This window comes from Perna viridis, chromosome 4, assembly GCF_037379345.1.
Source record: "Perna viridis isolate PV_CMFRI_1.1 ecotype Kerala chromosome 4, ASM3737934v1, whole genome shotgun sequence".
In the NCBI taxonomy this organism is placed as follows: Eukaryota; Metazoa; Mollusca; class Bivalvia; order Mytilida; family Mytilidae; genus Perna; species Perna viridis.
In genome coordinates this window covers 2266810-2286527 of record NC_142448.1, presented here as the reverse complement: position 1 = coordinate 2286527, position 19718 = coordinate 2266810, and the positions used below count along the sequence as shown (strand labels likewise).

Sequence of the window (19718 nt, the reverse complement as noted above, 5' to 3'; positions counted from 1 at the left end):
ATCTGCTTGATCAACTTCTCGGTATTGTACGTTGTTCGCATAAAATAAATCTGAGATATCCAAACAAACGCTGAAATGCATTCTGGGTTCTTCGGTTTTTGGACAAACCATTTAAACGTAAACAACATCTCCTAGCAACCCGATTACTGTAAACATGGCTGACTTTTGACAACGTAAATATTGGGACCAAGAATTAAAATCTCACCGGAATTTAACGATTCAATGTTTACGGAGAAACCATTTGGCTAAACGAATGAGCAAGTCATTTAAGATGGTAGGTGTAAATAAAGTTGTAGAAAATATTTTTATTCAAATTTTAACAGTATCTTATTTATGTGACGTCAAGTATAAACCCCTTACAAACCAACTGATGTAGAAGAAAAATTCAATAAATGACAATGTGGTAATTATTGTTTCAGATGAAATAACAAGCCAGAGAGAAGTGAGTACCAGTAATGAGAGTTCATTGGCTGAGTTTGTCTCTACAGTGTTACCCCCATCTACCAATAGTGGTACAGTTATAACTTCTGGTAGTAATGGTGTTAGTCTTGATGGAAATGTTATTAATCAAAAAGCAGTAAGTATACCATTTTATAATACATTGCTTATTGACAAACCATAGTACATTTGACACACTGTCCATAGTGCTGTCCTACCAAAATTAATTTTGGGCAAAACAGTGCTCAGTATTACAAAGCACATCATTTCATGAGTCTAGGGAGAACACTGAAAAAATAGAGGAAATAAGCAAAATTTGAACTAGGATGCTTATCACAAGGTTTGAATTTTGGAAATTTTCCACTGAAAATTTACATTCCCTAAATTTAAGTTTCTAAGGTTATTATTTAACTGAACTTATAATGCATATTTAATTTTGACTTGCATTGATTAAATATTCCCTTTAAGTTTGATCCCAGAGACATGATTGAGCATACTGAATAGTCAAAGCACCCTCCAGACCAGTTTGAGTTAGGTTTGATGTTTCTTTAAAATCAGCTTAAAACCAATATGAGAACTTTTTTAATACTGCTTAACAAGTATGTCTTGCCAATTGAAGAAAAAAAAACGGTGTTTATGAGGAGTCCCTTATTATTTTGGGGCCTTACACATCTTACTTCATGGTATGGTTTTGCCCATCATTGAAGACCTTGTGGTGACCTGTAGAAATTTAATTGTTCGTTGTTTGGCTATCTCATTGATAATTTTACCACATCTCCTATTTTTGTATGGTACATTTTTGAAATATCATTGAAATGAGTGGTTATTACAACACTAACTGTCAAACGGTTTGATTTACTTGCTATATTGAAGGATATAAATGGATCATCTCAGTGGAAATTTCCTGACCCTATAGGCAAAGAACGAGCCAATAGTGTACCGTATAATTGTGTAAGTATTTTTTAAGATCACTTGTTACAACCCTCTAAAATGATGAAAACCAACAAACCATTATTTCCAAGTTGTAATATTTGTTCTGGTTTTATTATCTAGTCTGGGACCAAGACCAGACTTTAATATTGCTTTTCTGGCATCTGTGTCCACTTTTTTAGTATTAAGTTTTCTGATTACATCACATAGATGTAAATTACTTGTGCTAGGTCAATCGTATTTGGTATGAGGTAGCATTAGAATCACTAAATTCTCCATGATTTGGTCATTTTATCTATGTTATAGATTTCTAGATATTTGTGTTATCAGACCATGGATGCAGTGATACCAAATAGTGATAAAATAAATTTACTCTTGTGATTGGTTGTTGCATGATTGTGAATCATTTACTATAAAAACTTGATCCATTGAAAGTAGTTGTGACGTCTTTTTTTTATGTTGTTCTTATGACACTATGGTGACATCATAGATGGATGATCATTAGAATTTCCGCCATGACAGGTGCCAAATGTCAACATCATAAAAAAACTGGCTGAGGCTTGTTTATTACAGTGTTGGAATTAAATAATTTGAGTTAATATTTTGCAATGTTCAACTTTCTTTCATCATGAAGACTATGATTAAACATCTGTTTTGTGGATGTGCCTCTGTTGTCATGGTGAAGTTTTAAATAACAGTTACTTTGCAGTGTGGGAAACCACTGCTCGGCAGCTCACCAAATACAAGTAGATGTGTGTTTTGGCAAGTTCTCGTAAGCTCACACTTGTCAATTTGACGACCATCATTTGATTGGCAAGTTCCATGGAAAGTTAACCAGCCAACAGGTTAACATCCCTTAACATCATACATTCAAAATATGTTACCTACATTATAAGAAATTTAGCTTGAATATGTCAAGTGAATTTTGGCATGATATGCACAATTTTATTGACTTGTAAACCATTTTTACGATCTGCCATTTTAATTTCCAGTAAACGGGATGTGGCAAAATCTACATGATTGTCTCGATATCGTATTAGTATTCAAACGAAATTATCTTGGTAATTGAAGATTTGTTTCCTTGTAAATTAGTTATTTATTGTCAATTTGAAAATGAAGAAGCAAATGATAAACATTTTCTTGTTTCATGATGATGAATCTGTTGAAATATAATTTTAGTTTTAAAATATGAGTTCAGAAATGGAGTACTCATTTTGTTACTGTAAAGTACAAGAAAAACTTAAATGGGAGGGAATATTCGAAAATGGAAAAGTTTTTTATAAATTTAAAAACAAATGAGAAGATATTTGAAGAAATAAGAAGGCAGAAGATAGTCAAATCCAAGAGAAAACAGATGATAGTACAGAAAACAAAACCAAAAAAAATGTGGCTAGTTGAATTTCTATTTGGCTAGCAAGATCAATATATTCCACTAGTCAGAATGGCAAGGTGGAAAATAATTGTTTCCCACACTGCTTTGTATCACAGGCTTAATTGTCTCTGTTATAACAGTTGATTTATATTTTCATTTTATTTCTATTTTTTACTGAATATAAGTGCCATACATTTTGGTTTTAATCATCTCACTTTTACATAGTGCATTTTATAGTAAAAATTTTGTTTCTTTAGCACTAATTGAATTGAAGTTAACAAAATTCCAACTTTTTTCCAGTAGGTCAAGGATTTTTGTAGCAGTGTAATGCAAACCTTAGCTTGATATAATTTTATACCTGTAGGTCAATGCCCTGAAATTTGAGTCTTTGTCTTTATAGAATAACAGTAGTATATCAAGCAGCATACCTAGCCATACCAGTAGCCCTTTGCCTGAACCAATAGGTAAAGGCAGATCTAGTAGTACCTCTAGCAGTATTACATCAGATTCAGGACTTGGAGGCTTTTATCAGAGAGCTCCAGGCTCTGAGAGAGAGGATTCTCAGGTCAGTTCCTTGTATTATAGGCATTTTTTCTATTCTCAATTTCATATTCTCATAGGACTTGTATTGTAGTTGGGTTAAGTTGTAGTGCAATCATCTTCAGCAAAGGGCTGCAGATCAAAAGTGGATTCATTGAATCTATATCTAGTATGGTTGTTAATATAAGCAAAAATTTGGACTTCAACTAAATATGTTTATTCTATGTCAATTTTATTAATAATCTGTATATTTGGCTGTAGACAGCTATTAAGCAATTACTTTGGTACACACAAAATCCTCACTTAATTGTGTCTATGAAGTTTGAATTTATTTTCTGTTACAGATTAAACTAAAACTACAGTTAGCAGCTATAGAATTTATTTTCTGTTACAGATGAAACTAAAACTACAGTTAGCAGCTATAGATAGTGACCAAAGTATTGATACTGTAGAAAAAGCTAAAAGGAAACAGAATTTGATACTAGTCAACACTGTCAGTTGCCCCTCTAGTTCTTCATATGCAAGTGTTACTGGAATGTCATCTTCAAATATGTCTCCACTAGCACCTGCTTTCTATCCTCCTGGTGACACGGTTGGATCTGTGATAGGTAGGCTGTAAATACTGTGTAACTTGGTATTTTGCAACAACATCATATTTAGTTTTGCTTATTATCAGGAAATGTCGAATCTCTAATTTTTATGGGAGTTTTGCCCCTTTGAACTTAGAAATTACCAAAAATCATCATGTATCAGCTTGTCATCATCATCACTTCTTGTAAACTACTGAACTGAAATTCATGAAACTTGGTATATAGCAAGAACACCATATGTAGTTTTACATTTTATGAGGAAATGTTTATTGGAGTTATGCCCCTTTGAACTTAGATATTTACTGAAAATCATTATGTATTAGCTTGTCATTGTAACTCCTAAAACTACCCAACTGAATTTCTTAATACTTGGTATGTAGCAAGAACACCATATGTTGTGCATATTGTCAGGGAATTTATTCTCTAATTTCTATGGGAATTATTTTTTCCCTATGTCTGTCCGTAAACTTTTTTCATTGCATTTTCCTAAGCAACTTAAATCACAGCTACAGTGCGATACATTGATTGGTCTAGCTTGTTTATTGTCTCTCTATCTGTCTCTTCCCTGCGACTACTTGTCAAATCATTTGGTATTTGTAGGTGTGCCATATGGGACTCATTTTCTTGTTTGAAGACTTTATGTTGGTGTACAGGGGTACCACTGGTGGGCATCGGCTCACAGTTTTCTTGTTGTTTAGTAGTTTGTAACAGAAGTTATCTGAGATTAACAACTCTTTAAAATAAGTTCAATTTAAACTGTGGTAAAGCAGAATGCAGGTCAGCCAATAGTATAACATTACTCAGTATTTCCTGTATTTTTACTGTGTAAAATATGTCAGAAAGATGAGCAAAAAATGGCATTATATATAATGAATGTATTATAAGTCATTCACTTTTTTAAACAGTTTGTTATGCTACTTGGATTATTGTTTGTGTATATTGAGATTGATTTCTGTTTATAGGTCATGCATTAGAAGATTTATGCCTTGATGATATTGATATCAATAGCATAGACAAAGAATTAGATAGAGATGAAACTAATTCACTTAGTAGTTCTATAAGTGCTGGGATTTCTTCAGGTAAAGTTATTTAACAGTAATATTGAAATAAGTTAAAATAAAAATTTGTAGCAAAAAGACGGCATGGTACTCAGGGGTTTTTGTGCTGGGCTTCGCCGATGTCGCAATTTGCGATATTTTATTTTGTCTAGCGACAAAAATAACCAGTTGGCGATTTTCTTGGCGCCTAGGTTTTGTATATTAAAATTGACAGGAAGTTAATCAGCAACGGATATTCTATCTAATTAAACAATTGTGTTGACACCTGGTCAGAGTTAATTGACCATGACCAATTACCGACTGAAGACAATTAAAGGTAATTAGACCAGGCGACCATGACTGACAATATCCTCATGGGAGGTGTCAATCAAATGTAATATATTATTGAGCCAATCAAAACTGGTCAAAGGTAAACACAATTATGGCCATGTGCACGTGGCTACATACATGTACAAGCTTCACTGCCCTGTGATACATTCAGAAACAGACTTACCTGATAACAGAATAAATTAAATCCAATTAACAATGATTATCCCATCAGGAAGTGTCTAAACACTTCGAAATGAAAGAATTGATAAAAGAAAATGGATGACATTTGTTTACACATTTGCCATGTGGCTTTTTTGGCAGGAAAATCGTTAAGCAAATAGATTTGGGGATTCCCAAATTCTAATTAAGGAAATACTACTCAGATATCAAAATGATTACACAGGGACACAATTAATGGTCCATGGTACAAAATGTAGTTTGCTAGAAATTTATCACTTGAAAAAAGGAAAAAAGTTAAAAATTAAAAAAATCAAATTATATTGTAAGATAAATTAGACCATACAGGACAAAGGTGAACATGTTATAAAGTCAGGGACTATGTGAGAATAGTTATATAAAGTCCTTGATAGAAATAAAATACCTGTTTCTGGAGTAATACTTTATTATTTTATGCATATGAAAGTGACAGACTAGAGCTAAAAACCTGCTTTATACATGCATCAAGAGTGAATCTTGGTACATGCATGTATGTCATGAATATTGAGAAGTTACTTTGATGAATTGACAAAGATAATTCATCAGTAGGCTTAATACTATAATATTTTTGGCATTCTTTGGCTCTAATTTCTGAAAATTGGTGACAAAAAAATGGCAGGTTATGATTTTTCTGGCGACAGAATTTTGGAAGCCAGTGCAGCCCCTGGTACTGTTTTGATGGACACTTGGTTTTTATGTGATGATATGATCATTGGTTTTTCCTTATAAAAATTCACAACACATTAAAGTTTACGTTGCCATCTGTTTTGAAGTTAGCAGGCATTGCGCTGGGCTTCTCCAGTGTCACAAATTGCACTTTTTTATTTGATTTGGCAATAGAAATAACCAGTTGGCTATTTTTCTGGGGCTTCAGTTTTGTACATTAAAATCAACAAGAAGTTTGTTCTTCCTATAAAGCAATTGACACCAGGTCAGAATTCATTGACCTTAAGCAGTTTACGACTGAGGCCAATCAACTAGGTGACTCTGTCTCACAATTCATTTAACTAGTCATCGAAACTTACATATTTTGGTCAAAGGTAAGCAGAGTCATAGCCATGTGCACACAGCTATATATAAGCTTTACACCCCTAATATACCAAGCTTCATAGCCCTCTTAAACCATATAATACATTCAGAAACAAATTTACTTTCTAAAAGAATATATAAAATCCAATTAACAATGATTATCCCATCAGGAAGTGACTAAATACTTAGAAATGAAAGAATTGTTTGTGACATTTTTTAATTTGATAACACCACAAAGGACAGAGGTCAACATGTTTTAAAATCAGAGACTATATGATTAAAGTACTATAAAGTCACTAATCAAATAAAACTAATAGAGTAATAAAAAAAAATTGGAGTAGTACTGTATAATTTTGCACATGAAAAAGGACTTCTGGTTTTAGAAACTGGGTAAGGCTATATATAGTCACTGAAAGGAGCTAAAAACCTGTTTTATGCATGCATCAAGAATGAATCTTGGGTAGATGTATGTTACGAATGAAGGTTATTTTGATGAATTGATAAAGATAACACTTCAATGGACTCTGTGGTGAATCCGGGGTAGGTTGCAGGGTGTTGGCACCCTACCCCTTTTTTCTGAGCAACCCCAGTAGGCACCTCCTTTTAAAGTGTCTGGATCGGCCCTTGGGACTAACTGTCTACTTTTTGTTTTTAAGTCACTTTTTTGTACCCGTGTTGGCTCCACTTTCAGAAAATTTGCAGGTGGCAATTTCTCTGGCAAAGAATTATGGAAGCTAGAGCCGCCCCTGATAAGGGAAAAAAAAGGGCCTGAAACAAACATTTTATATAATTTAACTCTAGTCAAAGCTTATGGATGTCTGTTATTGTTTCACAAAGGTTAGACCGGTATGGAGATTAAGGCTTGGTTTGTTAAGGAATTAGGGGAAAGGGGATATTGGACAGTAAATTTTTCCTGATGTCTGTACAATAGAGTAATTAATCTCTTTGAAATTGTACCACAAGGTGTCACACCACCAAAAGAAGACTGGGATTTTTTTTGGGGGGGGATTGTTACTTACACAACTAAGAATTAGGGGCAAAATAGAGCCAGAATCATGACATTTCCTGATCTCTTGATGCATGGCCTAATGTAGTCATCGATGGCAAGGAGAAGTTTAATTCTGTTTGGAAATAACAATGTTGACTGTTTTGTCCATATGGTTTATCACAAAATCTTCTCCCTGTCAAAGGCCAATGGAAGAAGTGAGAACAAACTAGAAGTTTTTGCTCATTTCTAATTTTGATTAGCAGTGTTTTAAAACCATTGGTCACTTTTGCATTACCCTTTTTGCAGGCACAAAAATATAACCACTATAAAACAGTATTTCTTCAGGTGAGGAAGACATAAATACATTTTGACCTACTGTGTATGATTTTAGTGGTCCTAATTGCTTTTGATGAAAAAATAAAGAATTTGATTTTATTATACCTGTACAAATTCTGAATATTAATTTTAAATCTGCATACTCATCATTCAATCGATTTAAAGCCAAAAATTAATATTGTTTTGTGAATAGGGAACATTCTTTTATTAGGTAAATCAGTTTCTGAAATTATGATATGACTGTCCAGTCTTCAACATTACATTTTAGACACATGTCCATGGCAGGGTTGGGTTACCATTGACCATTGTCAATTCTGATTTGCTCTATATTTATTTACATCTGATTGACACCCCCACAGAATTTTTTTGATGGGTGACTAATTAGTATTTAAATAGATCAACTTAATAACTGTATATCCCTTAGGCTACTGGCTATCAATATCAAAAATACCTTTGATTGGCTTGTTGTAAATTTGTGAGGTCTAACAGGTTACCTACTCTTGTTCTACAATTTAGAAATACTGTGTTTGAAAAATTGAAGTGGCGAATTTGGTTGAAAAAAATGTTTGTCATATCTATCTTTTTTACTGGATTGGGTCCTGCTGGATGAAAACTGTGGTAAAAGGGAAAAATTCTCTTTAAATTATACCACAAAGTGCTGAACCCCCCAAACTTGGTAAAGGAAGATTGGGTTGGGACTGGGGTCATTTAGGTATAAGGGGCCAGAAAGGGCTGTTTTGATATTGATAAAATTCACTTTCATGGTATGTGATTTTAAAAAAAATGGCACTATTCAAGAATTATTGACCTTGGGTGTTTGCTTCTCTTTTTTTTTCTTCTTTTTTTGCCAATCTCTTTTAAATATGCCAGATGAATTGATGCTATATGCAGTACTTGTTATAATATCCGAAATAGTTGTAATGACATTCTCTGACTGAAATATTTTCATAAATCTCAACCTAGTTAAATGTTTTAATAATGTTGATAATTGTAGGATATGGTTGTGGAAATTCATCTTTGCCGATAGGTATACCAGGTGGTTTACCTCGAGGTAGTGTAGGTAGCTTATCTCAGTCTCCACCCTCACCATATGGTAGCTTTCCTCATCAGCTTATTCCTCATGGGAAAACGGATGATCATGTAAGTTCCACATGGATTAATTGTTATTTTAGCCCACACAACAAGGTTGCGAAGGGTAGAATGTTTTTGACCTGTCTGTCAATCCATCTTCAGCTGTCCGGACTTTTTTCTAAACGCTTGCAGATATTGACATGATTTATGGTGTATAAATTTACCATAAGTTACAGGTCAAGTTTAACTTTCGTTCCGCTCCAATGATTTTTACCATAATTATGGGCTTTGAACTTAGCTAAATTCACAGACATAACCGTTTTCCAGACTTTTTTTTTCTAAACGCTTGCAGATTATGACATGATTTTTGGTATTTAAGTTCACCATGATAAGTTACAGGTCAAGTGTACGTTTTGTTCCGCTACAATGATATTTACTTTGAATTAACTTAAACTCAAAGAAATCACAGTCTGGAGTTTGAAACTACCATTCTGAGTAATAGAATTTTGTTAGAAGATAAAGGTCTAAAGCCAAAAAAAAAATTCTTGTTCCTCTTTTTATCAGGGTCCTTCTGCATGTATTTCTCTTACAAACATTTACTTGAGTATCCAACATGGTGATGCATGGGGTATGTGAGCGCACTCACTGAGGTTCTTTAATTTGGGAAATTAATTCTAAATGTATCAATTATAGAAGAAGGAACTTTATGAGTGCTTTAGATGGAAGTGAAAATCTAAATTGTTATTTCATTGTGAGACCAAAATTGCGATGAGGTCCTGGTTATGATAACAAAAAACATAGATTTAATTAAATGCTAAGAATTTTGAGCACCAATCTTGTTTACTGAGTAAAATAAACACCATCTAACATCTATATTTTAAATTCTGCATTTCAGATAACATCTTTACTAAACTATAATAACAGTAAATATTCAACACACTCAGAAATGAATTCAATGTCTCCAAGAAGTGGACCATTGGGACCACATTCTCCTCTTTACTCCTCCAGTTTATCCAATAGTGCTCCTTCAGTTGAACTACAGAAACTAAGAGAGGAGACTGCTAATAACAAGGCCAGAATGGATCACTGGGAGCATGCATACTTACAGGCTAAGTGTGTAAGTTATGACTACGTACAGACCAAATGATAAACAAAGACTGAAATGATTTAGCATTTCTTAGAAAAAATAATTGTGTTTTATTGAATTAAAATTCTTAATCAATAAGTGGATATCACAAATTTTTAATCTAGGACAGATTATAGTTACTGTTTTTGATACCTCCTTGTAAAAGTGTTTCTATATAACAGGCATGCGAAGCTTGGAAAAAAGAAGCAGAAGAGTCAGCCAGGAAAGCCAGGAGTGCTGATGAAGAAAGATCACAAGCTTTCAAACAGAGAGATGAGGTAGGTCTCTGATCAGAAGTATTATATGAGAGATGAAGTAGGTTTCAGACATTACAAGTTGCTGAAGCGATGACAAGTAGCAAGAGATTCGCTATTTACATTAGGAAGGAAATTATTTGGATTGTGAACAACAATGCTTTAGTGTTTCATGGGTAATTTTAGGGTTGAGTAAGATTATTGATCTCATTAAGCCATTTTCACTGTATGAGCTCGCTCACAGTATTTCTTGTTTTGGGTTTTTGATCCTTTAGGATTAAAAAAACATTGTCACGGTTTATGTCAGGAACTTTCCTACTGTTTCTGAAGAATTCACATAATATAGTGCATATATAATTCCTTTTATGTCAATTAAAATTTCTTTTAAAAGCAGTAGATATGTTTTAGGTAATTATTCAACTTAACAATGTTCCATCTTTGCTGCAAAAAAAATCAGATCTAGATTTTAAAACAATTGAAGATTTGAGGGACTTCTTTTTCAATTTTTTTCAAATTTTGGCCTTGAAAGATGTTAAGTTACACATTCGCTTCTAGGAAATTTAGTTTCTGCAAACTATCTTTTTTTTTTTTTCAATCTTATTTATATCTAGGAAATTATTTTCTCAAGCAGAGATTTTTTATTGTAGCTGAAAATTGATTTTTGGACAGGTTTTGAAAAAAAATGTGAATAAAGTGAAAAGAAACAAATTTTGTAAATGAGTTGGATACTGTTTAACTATTGATCTACTGATCATGGCATTGTTTCATAAAGCTCTCGCTAGACTTACGTTCAAGTAAATTCTTAATAAACAAATGGGACTTAAATGCATGTAAGTCTTATGTAAGCTTTGTGAAACAATGCCACAATCCATTCTCCCAACTTGAGAGGTGTAACTTCCACAATATCAGGCCAAAAAAAATTAATATGTGTGTTTCCTATCACCTAAAAATTTTGACTGCAGGTAGGTTTTTTTTCTTCTTGTATAATGTTTTTTTAATGGTCTAAGTTCCGATCCTCATATTTGGATAGCAAATGATCAGCAGTGTCCATAGACATCTTGATACAATTTTATATGTTTAAGTAAAATCTTCAAAAAAAGAAAAACACATTGTCATAGACAATTCTCAAGGCATAAAATCATCTCAAGATGTTAGATCTGTAGCTGAAACTAGAAGTTTTGTGTGAGAATTGAGTGTTTTATATAATATCAATAAAAAAAAATCAGTTTCTCATTTTAAATTTACTGAATTTTCTCATTCATATTGTAAATTTTCAGTTACGATATTATTTATCATCTAAAATAAAATGTTTTTCAACCTGGTTTTCATTACATTTCCCATATGGATGGGCAGCAACAGTTTTCATTCCCTTTTGTTCACAGTCCTCACACATTGGAAGTACAGTTTTAAACTGTTTTGTAGATCACTTGACACTTCAGCTCCTTCATCCCCACAATGACAACAATTGTCAAGTCTGCCTTTTCCTGCACTGTAAAATGGAATTTCAATTAGGGTAACACACACCAGATTTGCACGGGTCATCGCAGTTCTCGACCTTTTGCCATTATAAGTTGAAATGCATCAATGGCTTTCTGCCGAATTTTTCATCAAATCAGCAAGATCGTTTCCTGCAGATTCACGTTTTAAGCATGAGAAAGAGAGAACTTTCATGCCAAAACCATGAATTATTCTCGTCAAATTCAAAACATGTTTCTGCGAAATCTGGATTGTCCTTATTCTTTCCACTTTTGATTGTCAAATTATGTTCCTTCAGTCATTCAGAAGAGTTTGGGTGGTAGCTGGTATAAACGTCTGTTAATGTTGTCAAGAAAGCACGATAATATATTTTTTGCGTCCATGTGATGGCATGACTGAGATTGACGCTGTTAAGCAAGCCATCATGATTTTTTAATCAAGATTATCTTGACTTTACCAGCACAATGAGGTAAAAATTGTCCGAAGTAAATCAGGATTGCTCTTCCCCTTAACAGTAATGATATCAAGTCTGCTTCTATAAAGCGCTTTTGGAATTACCATTTAAGATCCAACAAATAACTATGAAGTAATTACGATCACAAGGAGACAGAACGTACCAAAAATTAAAAATTTTGGGGTTTTTTTGTGAAAAAAATAATTCAGGTCGGCCCCATTATTTTAAGGTCGGTCGGGTTACTGGAAACACACATATTTTTTTTTGGCCTCAATGAAAAATCAATATTTCCCAAATAAAAATGTTAAATTTGTGGTAGGTTTTTGGTAAGAATTACTATATTTTCTGAGCAAAATACAAAATAAATACAAAATAATAAAGATCTACCACATGAGACAGTGTCAGTAGGGGAGAACTGTTACAAAAGTTAACAGGTATGCATATAAATAAGTATTAAAAAACATTCAGTTTAAACATTTAAAAAAGGACAGTTCTAAGTTTTATGGGAAATGCAAATTTATGATTACATTTCTATTTTACATCATGAATTCTTTGGAATTTAGTGTTAAGTACTATTTTCACAAGAATAAGAAAATCTCCAGTGCTAACAGCAATTTGACTTGAAAATAACATGGCTTAGAATATTTAGGCCAAGTGAAAAATTCGGTGTGGTTCCAGTCGCCTTAAAGAGAAAAACAGGGTCAGTAGGCAAGGATATGTATATATATATGTATATATTTAGGCATTACAGAGAAGTAATAAGCTTCAGCAGCAGTTAGAAATATTAGGAAGTAACAGTATCCGATGTTTAGCACGCGTCAATGACCTAGATAATCTATCTATGTCACAGATGAGACAGATACAACAGCAGCTTAAACTGGATGCAGATAGAATGGAAAAGGTTTGTGAATTATACACAGTGCAAACATGGAAGCCATGTAAATCATGAACTATAAAAACTTACAACTTATTTTAATCGTGAACAGTGCAAATATGGAAATGCACTACAAAATTGGAACCTATTTTCAACATGAACACTGCAAATTTAGAAGCCATTTGAATATGTTGCCTGAATACTTAGAAGACAAAAATTTGTTCAGGTTACTATTGAATTCAAAGACTTGGGCAAATTAGCTTTACATTTCCCATATAAATATTGTCCTATGTTTAATCACAACAGAGAATGACTTGACAACACAAAGCTAAATGTAATGCTTTTCAATTACAGATGATAATGTACCAACAGTCAATACGTTGTGCCCTGTGTCAAGACAAATTAAGAGGGAATACAATTCTACCATGTAGTCATAGAGTTCTATGTGATACATGTTCCTCCAAAGCAATGAGTTGTCCAGTATGTCACTCACAGATACAAAGATCTTTAAATGTTGGAGGATATAGGTTGTAATACAGGTGTGACTAGGATCTTCAAATTGGTGTTAGATATTTAACAAAACTCTGCAATTATGTGATTTCTGATATACAACTATTGTTAATGGCAGGTTTGTTTATCAATGGAGTTTTATCTTTTACCTAATTGGTCAAGTTTCAAGTCTGTTAATACTTTGCAGTATTAAAATCAAATTATAGAAACACAATCATTAGTCACTTAATCACTATTTCAAAAGCTAAATCAACCATTTGTAAACTGTATTATGTATAAGTTACTCAGCATTTTAAGATGTAAAGTCATTCTATCCATACTGTAGAGCCATTCTTTTAAGTATATTTAGTCATTTATATAGTAACATTATTAATTTATTGCTTTATTAACATCATCATATATTTGGTATGTACCCTGTAAAATGTTACTCTCAGCATTTTTGACATTTCATTATCTGAAGAGATGGATTGGATTCTTTATCCCATTTGATTTTATTTATCTGTCCTTATTGTATAGTATGTATTTGTGGATGTCTCGTCAAAAGTAGAATTAACATTTATTATAGTCCAACATCATTTAATCACCTTTGACTGATTGTATCTATTGATTTAAACTCTTGTTGCAGCATCTATTTGAAGATTCCAATTGGTTACATCAGTCTTACTTTCTAAGGTAGACAAGACAAGACAGAACAAGTTGTTTTATTAAAGTCTTACCTTTTAAATATAAAAAATACTTAGAGCAATTACAGGTAAAAAATGGCCACTCTAAACACATTTCTGAGAGACTATTCTTTATAAGACCGTTTTTAACTAAGGTATTGTCAGACTTGACTTGATCAATTTGAATTTCAGTCTGTAACAAGGAGAAGATAACTCCATAGAGCTATGACATTGATTTCTGTTTCTTTGCACCAGAGGTTTGTCTTAGATGTGAGATATGTATCACTTCATTGATTGTACATAAAGATAACATCTATTAATTGCTTTCAGGAAATCACTTGTGTGCCATTTTTGTCACATTTCTGTTATAAAACAAATCAAATGATAACTACGTGTTTTACTAGTGCTTTTCTCTGTATACAAAGGTCGAAAAGCGTTTTTGTTAAGTTTGTGTAAAGTTGTATTCATGTTAATACACTAGCAAGAAGTTTAATTTATGTCTATAGTTTTCATTTTCTAATATTTTCTTTTTGTTTTTTTATCATTACTTTAACATCAAGAGAATGTTACACACTTCGATTTTCACATGAATAGACCCACTATCAATCTTTATTCATCCCTTAATATACTTCCATTAATAAACCTTAATTTGTTAGGTTATTTCATGATGCCAAGTACAGTTTATCTGTTACAGGAGGAACTTTGTTCAGGAATGAGATATCTAGATTTTAATGTTTAACACCAGGTAGTTATTTGAAATTACTAAATTAATACTTATTGCTATTAATGATAGTATGTTACAGATGCATCTCTGCAATGATTTTTGTACCAGATTTGACATTTTATTTATTTGTCTTAGAATCCTTCATATGTTTGTACATGTAATGTTTAATACATTTATGACTTTTCAAAAGAGCTTTTACTTAAAATTTGTATTACAACTTCGGGAATTGGTGCACGAATTTGTAAATACAATTTTGTTTTTGAGAAAATATCACTTTTTTTTTTTTACATCAGTGGAAACAATCCTACTGTTATACCGAAAATTCTGACTTTTTTAATTTTACTAAAATATATAGGACATTATTGTTGGACCATTTTTGAAAAAGTTATTGAAGATTTTTTTTCAAATCAGGAGGTTTCAAATAAAATTAAATTCCTGACATTTTCTGTATTAATCTTATAGTTTTTATGATGTGTGTTGTCAGAGTTATCCACATTAGTGCCTTTTGTTAATCAAATTTTGAAAATGTCATCAGGGATATCAATCTGTTTTTATGTATGCAAGGCACGTACAAAGTATATATTTTATAAATGGGAATTAAGGAAAATTAAATGATGTTGAAAAGGAGGGAAATCATGAGGGTTTGTTAATTTGGTCTATTTTCATGTTGACTTACAGGTATTAGAAAGTAATTGGTTTTGAAGTTTCCTTCGTTCACAAGTTAAAATTTAGAGTCTTTAAAAAAAATTACATATTTGGTCGATGAAATTAATTATGAAATTTATAAGTGAATTGCAGAAGGAAAGATAGTACCATCAAACCATTATTATGAAGTAAAATGATCTTCAAACTTACATTTTTTTCTACTAGTATATTTTGGATAGGGAATAGATGTCGGCTTCAATAATTTTACCAGTTGATTCCATTTTGTACAAAATCATCATTTATTGAAGAAGTCAGAGGTTTACAACTCTTTCTGATATTCACCTGATGATTCATTACTGGGTAAGGAATTCACTATCTGTAAAAACAAGAGACCATCTTATTTCATTACAAGGTTTTATATACACACTTGTTACTCAAGATTATTATTATCAGTAGAGGTGCAATTTTTCTGTTCATTGTGTAAATTATTCACTTCTTGTCGTGTGGTTAACGACTGTTCTTTAAAGGAAAGAAAATGTAACAAATTGGTGTGTTTCACATAGATGCATATTCTAATGATGTCTAGAATTGGTGACATTAAGTATATGTAAATATACTTTACAAATGATTTGTTTTCTCACTAAGACAAGACAGTTACCAATTACATGTATGTAGGATGATATTCAGAATGTGTTATATCTACCTTTTATGGTCTGTACATTTTTAACTTGTTTTGGGATCAACTTGTAGTTGATATTTCTTATCATAGATCTTCATGTTTTTGCTTCAACATAGTTATGATTAGAAATTTTCTCATTTTATTTGATTGAGTAAAGCAGAGTTATGTTCAGTTTTGGAATAGAATATGGATAAAAGAATGTCTGTTTAAAGTACTAACTGATATTGTTTGGTTTCTATCCAACTTAATTACCATATTATAGTTTTAAGAGGGAGTAGGGTGCATAATTAGTGATTCAATCTGAAAATTTTTTAACATAATGTTTACATTTTTCTGTACAATAATGGAAAGTTTTTTATTTCAAGCTACTTTGACTTCAGTTATCCTCCAAAATACATGCTTTGAGACATTTCTTTTAAATGATATTTCTTAGAAAATTTAATTGATCTCAGAGCAAATCTAGTTCTTTTGTGTTCTTTTGAAAAGAGTAGAGAGAGGGGGAGGTAGGGACTGAGTGGTCTCACTGGATTTATTTTCAAGAGCTGCTGGCAATTCTTGAAATAGTTCCATGTTTGTGAGGGTCTTACAAGTGAGATACAATGCAAAGTGCTATATTATTGAAATTCAACTTAAGGTATCACATTCAAGTGCTATTTGTGTGTTATTGAGAATTGGACATGAATAATTCAGAGCTGTTTTTATCATTTTTCCTCAAGCCACTTCCTGTGAGATTAAATTGCCCAAAAGCTCCACATTTTGTGTACTCACTTTATATTTGTGAGAATAAAAAAAGTATTTGATTTCTATGTTAAATAAGAACTGATTTAATGATCCCATCACTCTTTATCAAAAAATTAAAGCAGTAAATTAGAAGATTTTGCTGACTGTAGAACTACATAATGTTGTTAGGTATGTACACATCTGACTGCACACTTGATCTATTTTATAAAGATAAATTCAGTTCAAAACACTGTATCATGTTCAATTCTGATTTATTGTAAAATAGGTAGATTTTTCTGTGAATGTCACTGACAGTATTTTTATCACAACTTTTGAACTATAAGTCTACATCTTTGTAATTGTAGATCAGTTATGTTGAAGTGGTGTAAATTATCTTACATTAAAAAACATACTCACTTGTGAGTATAATTTTGTACTTTGAGTTTTTCTGTTCTCACAGAAATTTAATTAGATAACTTGTCTGTCTGGAAATACATTTTGCTGCTGCTGTTATTGAGCTTGTCTTGTCAGTTGACCTCTATTGTTGTCAATATCATTCCAGATCAACTCCACAACAACTCCATAGATTTAAGTAAAATCGCAGTTATAATGTTTGCTATTTCTATTTCAACAGCATTGAAGGCGATTGTTGTGTCTATTTTCTTTGTCTCCCTGGATTATGTTCTATTTTATAACTGTTGGAATCCTGATTTCTGTTTGACTACGAATGATCACTTCAGTAACAATAATACTAGTAGTTGATTGTGATAGAATCATTCAAGTCAGTGAGTTCAATAATAAAAGGACACGGACTTTCAAAAGTTAGAATTTTTTAAAATTCTATTTGAGCTAGATAACAAAATACAAGTCCATAATCTCTTCACTCTGAGATATTGTAAATGAAAGCTCGGATAGTGATGCTAACGTGTAAGCGGGCGCTCATATACGAATTCTTCAGCGCAATATTTAACGTTGCTCTTCTTGTATCACAACACATGCTTTCGTATACAAGGCCACATTCACAAGCCCTCCAGTGAAACGATTGTGACATTGTAAACTGTGAACATCGTAACTGCAATCAAATCTTAAGGGAACAACGAACTGATGATGTTTTCTATGGGATCTGGAAAGAAATTAACGCTTTGGCAGAATGTGTAGATATTGAGGTAGAGTAACCCTGAACGACCAGACGAATACTTGTCATGATCAAATAGAGGAACGACACTGCAATGTTCCTAACCTACCAGTGTTGCACCAATGACGGATGAGTTTTCGAGTGGTACGTTGAAGATCTACCAGAAAGTCACAAATTTCATTTAGAGATGGAAATTATTTTATGGAAATCTCATATAGTGGCTTCCTTGTCAGAATCGTTGTCGTGGCGGATTCTAATATCTACCCGAATGCTCATCTCACAGCCGTCAAATGGTGTCCATTGAGAGTCGGTTAACATTCATAACAGATTGCAGACATATCTTGATTGACAAGTTATATCAGCTATTTACGAAAAGAAACTAAAATGTCTAGTTTTTTTTTATATCAACGGAGCCAACTAGGTTACCTGACCAACGGACCGCCTTCCAATGCTTACCCATGTTAAATGAACAATGGACCACCTTCAAATGTTTACCAGTGTTAACCAAAACAACGGACCGCTTTCCAATGTTTACCAGTGTTAACCAACCAACGGACCACTTTCCAATGTTAACCAACCAACGGACCACTTTCCAATATTTTAACCGAACAACGGACCACTTTCCAATGTTACCATTTAACAATACAGTACAATACAATACAATACAAAAGCTTTATTTAACGTAGATTTTTTAAAACAATACAAGATAAGTTCCTGGGAGCTTTTAAAATCGACTTGCATGCACTACAATAAATAACATTTACATTACAAGTACAATACATGGCAACTATCGAGTCCTTTTCATGCAAACATACATAAATCATTAGTCAACATTTAAGGCAAATGGTAGCAAATGTAAAATAGGATTTAAGTGAAAGAGCAGCACTGTAAATAGTCGACAATGTAAAAGCATAAAGCAGAGCTGTTATGAATAGCAAGCAGAACAATGACATGACCTGCCGTTCCATGAGTTTAGAAGATTCTTAAATTGAGTAAATGATGATTCTCTACGAAAGTCTGGCAGGTCATTCCAGGTTTTTGCAGCAAAATATTTAAAGGAGTTTAACCAATACCTTGATGTTCTGACGTTGGGTAGTTTTGCTGTGTTCTGATATCTGAAATTATATTTGTTTTCCTTTATTTCAATTAGGTCATGTAGATATACTGTCCATTTGTTATCTTTAAAGTTTCAACTGCAATATTTCTAATTCTTCTTACTTTCAGGGATGGCATTTTTTATTTTAACGAAAGCTCCTCATATGTGCTAGTATAGTCGTTATAGATAAATTTAAGGGCCCTTTCTTGAATTCTTTCCATTCATTAGTACAAGTATAACTACAGAAGTGCCAAGTGACAGGACAGTAGTTAGAATTTGACAAAATAAAAAGAGTGGTAAATTGTCAACATTCACAGTGTATTTAAGTGTTTCCCTATCCTTTTTAAAACATTTAACTGTTTTGAGGCCTTTTTGCAAATGTTGGCTATATGAGTATAAAATTTGAACTGGTAATCTATTGTTACTCATAAAGGTTTTACTTCATCCTCACATTTTATAGTATTATCGCCAAGATCGAAAGAAATG

General features: G+C 32.5%; 1 protein-coding gene across 2 annotated transcripts in view; it reads left to right on the top strand.

The window, feature by feature from the left end:
- The window catches only part of LOC148618430 (putative E3 ubiquitin-protein ligase UNKL), a 29036-nt gene extending 11599 nt beyond the window's left edge, over positions 1 to 17437 (top strand). For both annotated transcript variants that reach the window (XM_088577344.1, XM_088577345.1), the window contains 10 exons: positions 420 to 577; positions 1312 to 1389; positions 3141 to 3305; positions 3675 to 3888; positions 4833 to 4949; positions 8801 to 8946; positions 9773 to 9994; positions 10186 to 10281; positions 12930 to 13088; positions 13416 to 17437. In XM_088577344.1, the coding sequence (XP_088433470.1) occupies positions 420 to 577; positions 1312 to 1389; positions 3141 to 3305; positions 3675 to 3888; positions 4833 to 4949; positions 8801 to 8946; positions 9773 to 9994; positions 10186 to 10281; positions 12930 to 13088; positions 13416 to 13595 (1535 nt within the window). In that variant the 3' untranslated portion in view covers positions 13596 to 17437. The remainder of the gene's footprint in view (positions 1 to 419; positions 578 to 1311; positions 1390 to 3140; positions 3306 to 3674; positions 3889 to 4832; positions 4950 to 8800; positions 8947 to 9772; positions 9995 to 10185; positions 10282 to 12929; positions 13089 to 13415) is intronic.
- The last annotated feature ends 2281 nt before the right edge of the window (positions 17438 to 19718 follow it).